Source organism: Tarenaya hassleriana, unplaced genomic scaffold, assembly GCF_000463585.1.
Source record: "Tarenaya hassleriana unplaced genomic scaffold, ASM46358v1 Cleome24, whole genome shotgun sequence".
Taxonomy (NCBI): Eukaryota; Viridiplantae; Streptophyta; class Magnoliopsida; order Brassicales; family Cleomaceae; genus Tarenaya; species Tarenaya hassleriana.
The window spans coordinates 299,295-311,373 of record NW_010965696.1 but is presented as its reverse complement, the minus strand read 5'-3'; the positions used below and the strand labels follow the sequence as shown (position 1 = coordinate 311,373).

At 34.5% G+C, this 12,079-nt stretch overlaps 2 protein-coding genes across 2 annotated transcripts in view; one reads left to right on the top strand and one right to left on the bottom strand.

Moving 5' to 3' along the window:
* Positions 1–3,932, bottom strand: part of LOC104815592 (protein STRUBBELIG-RECEPTOR FAMILY 7) — a 4,884-nt gene extending 952 nt beyond the window's left edge. Inside the window, exons 1-13 of the mRNA XM_010544044.2 lie at positions 3,607–3,932; positions 2,645–2,777; positions 2,474–2,545; positions 2,322–2,387; positions 2,163–2,234; positions 1,996–2,067; positions 1,815–1,886; positions 1,656–1,721; positions 1,502–1,564; positions 1,103–1,410; positions 718–1,001; positions 365–636; positions 109–245 (exon numbers count right to left, since the gene is read on the bottom strand). Of these exons, the coding sequence (XP_010542346.1) occupies positions 109–245; positions 365–636; positions 718–1,001; positions 1,103–1,410; positions 1,502–1,564; positions 1,656–1,721; positions 1,815–1,886; positions 1,996–2,067; positions 2,163–2,234; positions 2,322–2,387; positions 2,474–2,545; positions 2,645–2,777; positions 3,607–3,703 (1,714 nt within the window). The 5' untranslated portion in view covers positions 3,704–3,932. The remainder of the gene's footprint in view (positions 1–108; positions 246–364; positions 637–717; positions 1,002–1,102; positions 1,411–1,501; positions 1,565–1,655; positions 1,722–1,814; positions 1,887–1,995; positions 2,068–2,162; positions 2,235–2,321; positions 2,388–2,473; positions 2,546–2,644; positions 2,778–3,606) is intronic.
* Positions 3,933–9,319: 5,387 nt separating this feature from the next.
* LOC104815591 lies at positions 9,320–11,807 on the top strand. Its single transcript, XM_010544043.2, has 5 exons — positions 9,320–9,879; positions 10,145–10,392; positions 10,481–10,514; positions 10,618–11,255; positions 11,345–11,807. Exons 1-5 carry the CDS (start codon positions 9,534–9,536, stop codon positions 11,600–11,602), a joined length of 1,524 nt encoding a protein of 507 aa, XP_010542345.1. The 5' UTR covers positions 9,320–9,533; the 3' UTR covers positions 11,603–11,807.
* Positions 11,808–12,079: the final 272 nt, after the last annotated feature.

The window sequence follows — 12,079 nt, the reverse complement described above, 5'->3', positions numbered from 1 at the left end:
TTCAGCAGCTGGGCAGTATGACCATAAATGATATAGACAAGTTCAGAACCAGAGAGATTCCAGGAGAGCTGAAAGAAAATACAAAAAAAAGGTGTGATGTACAAGAAAATACCTCGTCGGCAGTGGGGAGGAAGCTTGCAAGACCAGAGTCTGAGAGGTGAGGATTCAATTCCGAGTCAAGCAAAATATTGGCCGACTTGATATTCTTGTGGACAACAGATGGTGAGCAAACTTCATGCAGGTATCTGCAAGAACATACTTTCCATGATTCTTTGCATGTATGTACATACATAACCGCATCCAAGGTGAAAAGTCTCGAACTTTCATAGAAAATTGGCAAGACCAGTAAAATGTTTCGACTTACTCTAGTGCCCGTGCAGTACCAAGGGCGATCTTGACGCGTGAATTCCATATCAGTGGTTTGCTTTCTTCTTCTGATAGATGTAAAAAGTCATGCAATGAGCCGTTCTTATGGAACTCGTAAACCAGAAGGTGTTGCCCGTGTTCAGAGCAGTAGCCAACGAGCTTGATTACATTTGGATTATCCAATCGAGCAATCTTCGAAACTATTTCCGTAAAATCCTCAGCCATGTCAACAGGGAGAGCCGAAGAATCTATTTTCTTCACAGCAAAAAACTGTAAAACCAATATTGTCAGTGCCCACCATTATGAAGATTGCATAGTTTGTGTAGCCAAGAGCTAGGATTATGTATCTACCTTTCCGTCATCAAACTGAGCTCGGTATACACGCCCAAAAGTCCCTTCTCCGAGAAAATTCTCTGAGCTGAAACTGCCAGTGGCTATTTGGAGATCTGCAACTGAATAAGCTTTCACATTTGAAGGAACCACGGCTGTTTTCTTCACAATAACGGGCTTCCTTGTGGAATCTTCTTCATCAAATGATTTGTGTCGGTCAGCTGGGGGAGGGCGGAGATTAATTGACAATGACGTGTCGAGTTTCTTGGCTTCAACCGACGAGGAACTCTGCACAGACTTATTCTCTGCACCATTATCAGAACCATGAGAACATGTGCAGAAACCAGTGTATGCATTTATACATGGGCAAATATATGCAATATATGTATACAACTTTGCTGTGTACCGTGAAATTCATTTGACGCAAGAGTGAATGGTTGGTTATCAGTCTTCTCGATGTCTGTGGATGCCCTCTTAGATCTTTTTTTCTTGAACAGAAAGAAAGCCACGACGGCTCCAACAACTAACAATGAGATAATTATGCCGGCTATCCCACCAGCTCCAATCCCCGATTTCTCAGATTTACTGTTACTGGAATCACCATTAGACCCCTGTTCACCCCCTCCGGACTTGTGGCTCGGGGATCTATGGATTGGAGGCGTACCTGGTGGCGGTGGAGGGGCAGGTCCCGAGTTAAACGAGTTACCATCTTTTCTGTCGCATGAACATTTCAAAGAACATTAGAGAAAGGTTTTTAAGAGAATGCAAGGAATAAGATAGTCAGAGGCATGTGTGAAATACTTACTGCAAGTTAATGCCCTTCAGAGAGTCTGGGATCCAGCCAGTGAATTGGTTATTTGCAATATTCCTGAGAAGAATTTAACAAGAACAAAGGATAAGGGTTGTCTGAAAAACCGGGCTATGAAGGTAGTAATGTCTTGACAAAGACAGTTACCCACAGATTTTCAAGAGGAAGGCTGGCTAAGACATCGATGGTACCCGTGAACTGGTTGTTCTGAAGATACCTTTTGAAAAAAATGGTTAAATTGCATGAGCAACAAGACGACAATACAAGGAGTTTCTTCTGCAACTTCTAAAAAACTACTTTGGATGCTTACATTGATTTTATACTCGTGAGAGAGGTAAAGCTGCTAGGTAGAGAACCCGAGAAAGAATTTGAAGAGAGATCCCTGAAACAAGCATTTGAATTTGTCAAAAAAGTTTTAATCTTTCTTAACGTTATTAAACTTGGGAACTAAACAAACTTAACTGGTATCACACTCAAGAAATAGATCTTACAGGAAAGTGAGGGAAGTGAGCTTAGTGAAGTCAACGGCCAATTGCCCTTTGAACTGGTTGTGAGCAAGATTTCTGATGTTCCATAGGACAAAAACACATGAGATGTCATTGTAATAACATCTCCAATAAGACATAGTAATGGCCATTGAACTGAACCCAGCACTTACAGGTATTTAAGGGATGCCATCAAAGAAATGGAATACTGAGCGCTTCCTGTGAATTGGTTATTAGCAAGATTCCTGGAAGCAGAGGATGGATTAAACAGACTTAGGATGCAACAAATGTGAAATCACAAACACCGAGTTCAAGAAATAACGGTAACATACAGTCTCTGTACGGCCGGAGGAAGTTGATATGGCAAATCACCTCCAAGGTTATTGTTGCTGAGATCACTGCAGGATTTGAACAGCTTATGCATTAATAATACATGTATCTAAACAAGAAATTACAAATATGGACATTTGGTAGATGATCTTACAACTCAGTAACAGCGGACAACTTATCAAGCATGTATCCAAGTGATCCAGAAAGCCCAAGATTTGGTAGCTTTCTGCAAGTAAGAATAAAAAGACCAGTTTACGTTTATGTAAGAGATACATAAGGAGAACATCCAAGTTTGAAAGTAGAAGTTGAACAAGAAGTATATTACACTTCTGTAACTCGTGAACCGGAACAGGTCACGCCTTTCCAGTGCTCCCCACAAGGATCACCACCCGATGGCTTCCATTCAGATAGCTGTGATGGAGAATTCATACTGCTATACATGGTGTTTAGCGCCGACGCTGCACATTGAATCGGAATAAACCCATCAGGGTATATAATCCAACAGCACAAAAGAATCCCATTTGCTATGACTGAATCGTCGTTTGAAAGAAGCAAAGAACACTGGATATGGATTTGGGTTTCAGGTCTATGGCATACAGTGAAGGAGATTTCGTCCAAAAGCCTATCATCTAGCTGTCGGTGGCTAATACACACGAAAAGCCGAATCCAAATGGGCAAATGTTAGTCTATTGTCAGAGACTATGAATCTCTGGCCAAAACAGATCCATAGCTTGAGAGATCGTTGGAACTCCAAGAACTGGAGGAGGTTGTAAGAAAATCTTTAGGTTATTTACATAACTATGTTAACAATTTACCACCGCAGATCTCAGTGGAAGTTCTTCAGCCTAATAGGTAGACGCTGAAGAATTGATCGAAATTAGATTTGCAGGGATTTTGTTTCAAAATGGACAACCAATACAAAGAGATGAGCAAACTAGAGCATGACATAGAAGCAGGTTTAATGGAAAATCAAAAAGATTTCAGATTCAGATAAACCCATTTCCCGGAAACGAACCTATTTGAGGAGAAGAACAGATTTTCCGAGAAAAGTTCTGAAAGTCTGAAACTTTGGCTTGGTGATGAAGAGTGAGAAGTTTGGGCAGGGGCTAAAACTTGGAAAAGAAAACATAAACCCAACAAAAAGATCAAAACTAAAACACCAGAAAGTGAAGGATTCAACATGAAAAGATCCAGACTTTTGGGGAAGAAGGAGAAAACATGACCCATTGAGATAAAACAAAGAAAATGGAGAAGAAAGAGGAGATTCTCGGACAAGAAGAAACTCACTGTCGGATGAATCGGTGGCTCCATTGATGAACCTTGGCTCCAGTCCTACAATGCAGAGTGTCAGCAGAGCCACCATCACCACTCGATTCTCCATCATCTTTTTCTCCCTCTTCTCTCTCTCTCTCTCAAGCCAGATGGATCAAAAAACCCAGATGCCAAAAACTGGTTTTTTTGGGGAAGATGTATGATTTTTGGTCTGAAATTTCTCTTGTATTATTTTAATGATAAATTTTCTTTAGCTAGATTTTATACCCTTTCAGCCATAACACTAATTTACCAAGTAAAAGCTGGCAAGCACGATTTGCAAGAAGAATCCAAAGCCACAGAAATAGGCCTCAGGCTTCGCCAGTTTCTTTCTTAGGTAGAAATATTCTTTTATTTTTTATTGATTTGTTTTCCCCTTTCTGTTTTGCTAATGAAGTTTTCCCCGTTTTTTATATTAATTACTAAATTATTTTCCTTTCTAATTCTTCCAGACAAGGGTTTTTTTTTTTCTTGGCTGGTTCATGGGGTTATGATCATCACATCATATACTTTTTTTTATGCATTTTATCATTACAAAAAAAAAAACAGAGAGCAATAATCAGTGTAGTTATTTTAACAGTCGTTGTTCTAATGATTTTTATTTAATTTCATATTTTATATTAGGAGCTTTTTACATAAATTCTCTCTTTTTTGTCAAAAAAAACAAAGAAAATCTCCTTTTTTATGTGTAAAAAATCTATTAGTTAAAAGTCCATAAATTGTAGCTTTCATAGAACAGATATCACTTTGAAGATTGGGTATGATTTGGTCTTTGCATCATCCATCATTGCTTTGAAGAATTAGTCACTTTAATTTCACATTTGGCTGAAAAGAAAAAAAAATCGAATTTCTTTTAGATTTAACCGTTAGCGTAATTATATTTCATTTTCATTTTGAGAACTTCATGTAAATTATATGTATTTGATTTTTTAGATTTATTTAGGTTTCATTAATTTAAACTTTTGATTTAAATTCATTCATTTTTTAAATCAAGTTGGATTACACAATTTTAAATATGTTATTCCTAAAGCCAAAAACAAAATGATGTTTCTATACATTGTTTATATCGAAATACAGTGCTTCAAATCATTGGATTTTAAACTTTTAAAATAACATAAAATATGTGAAAATTACATAAAACTGGCGATGTATAACAATATAGTTTTAAAGTGTTTGTTGTGAATCGGACATTACAATATATAAATAAATATGTAATGTATTAACACCTGATCGAGGCAACTACATTTTTGCAGAATGTTAGTTTGAATTATTGATCTTGATTATTCGATTACGTTGATACAAAGAATTGCCAAAAAAAAAAACACTTTGTTAAAGGTCCTAATAACATTATTATCCAGGAATTCATTTTATATGATATAATAAAAGTGTATATGAATAAGTTAATAAAAAAAGTGTATATGAATATGAAATATAATATAATATAATATATTTAGGTGGAGTCCATTTATCACCGATTATTGTAACAAAAAAAAAAAACATGAAAGGAAATGGTATTTAATAAAAAAAAATATGGGGTAACTTATCATTGGCACAATGGTTGTATATAATCGTGTAATTCTATATATAACCAAGAAGCACGTGACCAATCTCTGACGGGTCGTATCTATGAACATTGTTTCCAATATCTACAGTAAATATATTTTACTGCAAGCTCCACTTACAGACAAAATTACAGAACTGCGCGCCTGTATCATCCATCCATTGAAAAAACATTCGCATATCCATGCATGTGTGCATATATATATATATATATATCTATTGGGTATTTGGTTCGGGTTCATTTGAATAAAGGTTATTAAAAGGAAAACACGGCTAAGAATTACCCCACCCCCTCCATGAAATATTATAAAGCATAGTCGATATAATTCTCATGCAACTGTGATTGAGCTGTCAAATGATATCATTTTCGTGTACATCTAGAATCTCGAAATAAAATCACCAATAATAATTTCGTAACGAACCAAAAACTTATGGCAATATGTATGTGTATTATATATATATGGTCATCTTTTCCTAAAAGAATTTCGTAAAAACTTGTGGTAAAAAATTGTAAATATAAGTGTATATATATATATATATAACATGGCACTAGCGCACACAAATCATATCTCCAACAGCAAATCATTCGGAGATAGATGTTTTTTTTTTCCACAACTTTCTATTGTCCACGAAAGTCACGTCATACAAATGTACATGTATCTAATTTTAGATTATAGAATTAAAGGATAAATTAATTAAATAAATCGTAAAAGCGTGTTAATTGGTCATTAGACGACGTGGTTTGCAACTAATCCTCTGGATCATACCTCTTTCAACTTTGATTATGTCTTCATGTATCCGAAGTTGATATTTTTCCTATTCGTTAGCTGTCTTTTATATTTGATCAATGTAAATGTTCAAATGTATGTCTGGGATGCCAAGATATTATATTTTAATATTATGGATTAATTATAAATATATTTTTCATATAAAATTCAAAATTGGTTGTAATATACTCACGAATGGTATGATGGAGTTGAACTACGCTTCTTTAGAATTAAATACTACTACGTTTTAATAATTATATATATGATTTTTTTTTCAAAAATTCATCATTCTACTTAATTTAAATTGTTCACAAAAATCATTGTTTTTTTCTTTAAATTAGATGGATAATAATAATACTAATGGTCAACAATTATCTAAAATAAATGAAAATGGAAGTAAATACATAGAAGGTGGGTGTGTATTTGACAAACGAGTTAAAAGGAAACACGATGAGTTGCTTCCCACGACACCTGGCTTTTCTCTTCGGACAACTTGTTGTCGGTGGAAAAAATCGTTTTTTTCTCTTAAAAACTATTTTGGATTTAATTTTATTTTATGACCGTTTTAGCTAATTACAGGTTTGAAATTTCACAAATATTATTTTCAATAAAATACGCTGTAAAACTTTAATGAGTATAATTAAGTGAGTGACTATCTTCTAGTTCAGATAGTCTTTTTCTTATTACCATAATTCGCGAAATGATCGTGTTATTGGAAAATCGGACCTCAAAAGGGAATAATCAAACCAATATCATAGATGGAAGTGGAAATTTTGATTTGGATATTTCAAATATAATCGAAGAATATAATATATTTGTACCTAAAAGTATATAATTTAAAATTAGTTATATATATATCATACTTAAATAAAATGAATCAATTGAATTCACAATAATCATAAAAACCAAATTAAAATAGAATGAAAACTAATACAATAATTAAAAAACTATATTTTTTATAAAATAAAAAATTAAGTAAATCTAAATATAATAATAATAAGATTAGGTGATGGGCAACGACGTCGTTTGGAATCTGGACGACGACCGTTGCGTTGTTGTTTATTTTGGACGACAAACTACGTGTCGTTTTTCGGCAAATGATATTACTTTGATAAAGGCGACCTAACTTGTTTTTTTTTTTTGTAGGTCCATTCTTTAATAAAAGCCATGGAGAGGCACTTACAAAATAAAATTCGTCGGTGAGTTTTAATCTTATTATTATCATCATCATTATTATTATAAGGGCTACTCATAATTGAAATTGACCTTCTAGAATGTTCATCGGTATTTATATAGTAGGATGCCCATAACATATACTCGTGACCACTCATTAATATCCTCTTCTGTTCCCACCATACATTAAGATTCGAGTATTCGTCCTCCTCCTCCTCCATATATATATCATATGATTATAACCTAATCGAAATATTTTTCTGTCACTTAAATTAAAAGGGGAAAAAACAAAATTAAAAATGCTTTGCTTGTTGGGGGATTATTCCTTTTTTGGAGATTTCTGAATGACAAGAGACAGAACCAATGTTGCTTAGAAATCAAGTAAGGCAAAACTGTAGTTTCATAATAGTTATTAAAAAAAAAAACATGTTCCGGTTTGGTTTTATTTGATGTAAAAATCATATATTAACAAATAAATATTCGATTAATATATAAACTAATCTCTTGTTATCCAATTATTATATATATATATATAATATACAATGCATAAAATGCGTATTACTTGGATATGGCAAATTACCGTACACGTAAAAGCAAGTTCAACAAGATGGTTTGATATTGATGATGTCATCACGTTACACACAGACGCAAATTTCCAATCACATGTTATTAGTATTACGATACTTTCATTAATTTAAGTTTTTTTTTAATTCAATCCGATTTAATATTTTTAATCAGTTAAGCACCTTAATCTTTCAAATCCCCGTTAAATAAAACAAAATTTAAAACCGTTAAATGTCGTAACAATATCGGACAAAAGATACAAATGTTTATATTATTAATATAATATTTTGAATTCTGTAGTTAAAATTATATAATTTATGGTATATATAAAAAAAACTAAAAGTACATGTATATCAAGGATTTTATCCCTCAATTTTGTTTTGACACACATATATATATATATATACATATATATACATATATATATATGTATGTAGGCGTAGCTTAGACAAACGGGAGAGGACACGTGAGATGCGATGAGAAGTGGGCCGTTGCGGCGGAGGCCCACTTCTGACACCTTACCCATATTTCTTTCTCCCTTTTCATCTCCCCACGCCATTTATTTCCTTTTTTGAGTTCCCCATAATCCTCTGCAAACATTTTTTTAAAAAATATACTATGTATAATGTTTTTTTTAATAAATATATAATGTTATATATTAGAATTATTAATCATTGTGTAATTGGAAATTTAGATTGGTTTGGATTATAGTTTGATTCTGACCAAATATTTACTCGTTATATTTTGATTTTGGTTATATTCTGGTGTAATTGACAATTATGCTCGATTAGACCGTGACTGTTGCAAAAATCACATCTATTTAAATTTTATATTAATTTTACGTTTTTTTCAAAAAATATTATTTTTAAATTTTAATTTTTTATATTTTTATATCTAATCTATTTCTAAATGTTCAGGTTTGTTTTGTGTAAATATCTATCTATCCTAATAATAATCATTCAAGGAATTAAAATAACGAAACTATTGTGGGAAAAAAAATGATATTAGACGAAATAATTAAGGTACTAGAGGGATGAAGTTTTATTTAGATCGAATAGCAACTTAAAATAATATATTCAGTAATTTATATTATTTTAAAATTTTTAAACTATCAGTTTCCCTCTATTCCTCATAATTCCTCGGTGACAGGGAGAACCTAAAAAAGCTGCCCTGAAAATTTGTTTATTCGTTGGTATGATCGAGAATCAGGATAATTGAATGGAAAAAGTTTTGAGAGTTTCTAGATTTCAAAAAATAAAAAAAAAACGATACTCCATCTGTTTTAAAATAGTTGTAGTTTTAAGTTATTTTCTATGTTTTTAAATATTTATTATTCTATATTTTCAAGATATTTTTTACAATAATTTCTAATTTTGATAGGTATATGAGTGAAAATATCAATTTGAATCCGGTCAAGTTTTTAAGAATTTTCTTAATTGGATTTAAATTATTTCAATTAATTTCCGAAAGAACGTTGCAATTGTCTAATCTAAATTAAACTAAAGCCAAACTTAAACAGAACCTAAATCTCTTATATTTCAAATTCGTTTTTGTGACTCTAGAAACCCCATAAGTAACAAACAAACAAGATAAAATGTATTATTTAAACATAATGATGAATATTATCAGAACAAATTCCCTCTTCGTCATCGCCCGCGAAAACATACAAAGACACGCATATTTAATTTTATCATAACACGTTGTATTTATTGTGTATAAATATACACACATACATATACCTGTATTTACTTGTATATAAATAGACACACATGCATCCACATCCACATCGCCTAGCCTCCATTACATACACGTATCTCAGAAGCAGAAACCAAAGAGATCATGCAAGAAGACAACCCCGATGTTTACTCTGAATCCGGGTCGGGTCTCGGGTTCTCGAACTACTTGATCGTCCGACCGGAGCAAGGTGGGATTCGGGATTTGATACGGTACGGTGTGTGGAACGACGAGACGAGTAAGGCAAGGTTCGTGTACAGTCCGGCGTACGGAATCTTCGGTGAGGAAGCGAGCGATCACCGTTGGGTGATTGTGGTGTCGATTCTGGTCCGTAAGATCATCGGACTTTTCAGGAAGCCCATGGAGTACACAGGCTTCGTCGTCGACTTCTTCCTCAATCTCTTGTCCGAGAACGGTGGCTTCTTCGGATTACTACTCCGATTAATCCAAGGTAAAGTCTACACCTATATATATATATATATATAATTAAATGTGAAAACCGTTTCACGCTTTAAAAAAAGGTATTTAAAGGCGTTTAATTTCGGGGAATCTGCAAAAGGACCAATATTTATCAGCATTTTTCAGGCCTTTTACATGAACTTATTCACACATGGTACATCTGAATAAAGATAACTATTAATAAATTATTAGAGATAAATAATAATATTATTAAAATGCATGATATATTGAACCTTTTTTGGCATCAACTGATGCAGCAAAAGTAGTGATACCAGAGAGAGGGACTGAGACATTCATCAGCACAATCGGGCAACTAGATGGCCGAATCGATCTATACAGGCGCCATGATTTCGCCCGACACTTTGAAAATCTCGCGAGTTCCGGTGAAAGAAACGTTAAACTCGAGCCCGGAAGCCGAGTTCTGCTGGATTTGTGTATGATGGCTTCGAAACTAGCGTATGAGAACGCCAAGGTCGTCGAAAACGTCGTTACACTCCATTGGAAGGCAAGTGTAGAGAGTAGCTGCCATGTTTCTTCTATTACAGAATCGACAAGTTTCGAACTTTTCCTGAATTTATCTGTCTGATCTGCAGATGAATTTGGTGGAGTTCTTGAACTGCTGGAATGGTGAGTATTCCCGTCATGCAAATTAGTATATACACACACAAATATCTTTGTAAAGAATCGATATTTGTAAAGGACAAGCGAGTTTGTTGATGTGATCTGACAGATTATGAGAAGGATATGTCGACACAAGTCTTTATACTAACGGATAAGCCAAAAGATGCAAACTTGATACTGATAAGCTTCAGAGGCACCGAGCCCTTCGATGCAGACGATTGGAGCACCGATTTCGATTACTCGTGGTACGAAATCCCCCAACTCGGGAGACTTCACATGGGTTTCATCGAAGCCATGGGCTTAGGAAACAGAAACGAGACTCTCTTCCATGAAACTTCCTCTGAAAACCCTAGGATCATCCCTCCGGACATGGCAAAGAGAGGCGCCTATTACTCGGTTAGAAGGATTCTGAAACGTTTGCTCCAAGAACACGGGAACGCAGAGTTCGTTGTCACTGGCCACAGCTTAGGCGGCGCTCTGGCCATACTGTTTCCAACTGTGCTGGTTCTGCATGGGGAGACTGAGACTATGAAGAGATTACTCGGAGTTTACACGTTTGGACAACCTAGGATTGGAGACAGAGAGATCGGGAAGTTCATGAAAGCTCATCTTGATGACCCAGTTCGTCGTTACTTCAGAGTTGTCTACTGCAACGATCTTGTCCCGAGATTGCCCTACGACGACAAAACGTTCTTGTATAAGCACTTCGGCCTCTGCCTTTACTACGACAGCTTCTACAACGAGACGGTAACGCACAAATCCCTATAGATACGTTTTGAATAAGTGGTATTTATGCCCACGACTGATGATCTTTATTTTTCTTCAAAATGTCGAAGCAAGTGGAAGATGAACCGGACCCGAACCCATATACGGTGCGATACATGATATCGAGCCGCATAAACGCGGTCTGGGAGCTGATAAGAGGCTTGACGATGGGTTACACGCATGGACCAGAGTACAAGGAAGGGTGGTTCAGTATTTTGCTGAGGCTCATGGGACTGGTGGCTCCTGGTGGCTCTGCTCACTCCCCTACCAATTATATTAACTCGGTTAGGCTTGGCCCGGACAGTATCATTACAATGTCCCCCCTCTAAGGTGTGTTCAGCTCCTAAACCGGATCCGGTTATCGGAATAAATCAAAGACTTAACCGGATTTGAGATAAGATATGGATGAGAATAAATAAATAAACAAAGTGGGTTGTCTTTATGTAATTTTTGAGTTTTGGTCGGTCCATGTCCGTTAAAGCGATTCATGTGTGTTTGGATATGAATATATTTACACGAGTTTTGATAATGGTATCGGAGATGTTTTATTAAATACGAGTTATTACTCCCTCCGTTTTAAAATATTTGTAGTTTTAGATTATTTTCCATGTTTCAAAATATTTGTCATTTTACATTTTCAAAACATTTTTTTACAATAGTTTTCAATTTTATCTTTATTAAATTCCAATAAATTATTAATGATATCATTGTTTTTATCATTAAATAGGGGTATATGTGACTTTTTCTATCTTTTCTTAAAAAATGTGAAATAATCTAAAACCACAATTATTTTGAAACGGATGGAG

What these genes read in the sequence shown, in the direction of transcription:
- LOC104815591 (XM_010544043.2), top strand. Translation starts at nt 9,534, where the DNA reads ATGCAAGAAGACAACCCCGATGTTTACTCTGAATCCGGGTCGGGTCTC. An exon ending in TCGTTACACTCCATTGGAAG is followed by an intron (nt 10,393 to 10,480) that starts GCAAGTGTAGAG and finishes TCTGATCTGCAG; the next exon opens with ATGAATTTGGTGGAGTTCTT. An exon ending in GTTCTTGAACTGCTGGAATG is followed by an intron (nt 10,515 to 10,617) that starts GTGAGTATTCCC and finishes GTGATCTGACAG; the next exon opens with ATTATGAGAAGGATATGTCG.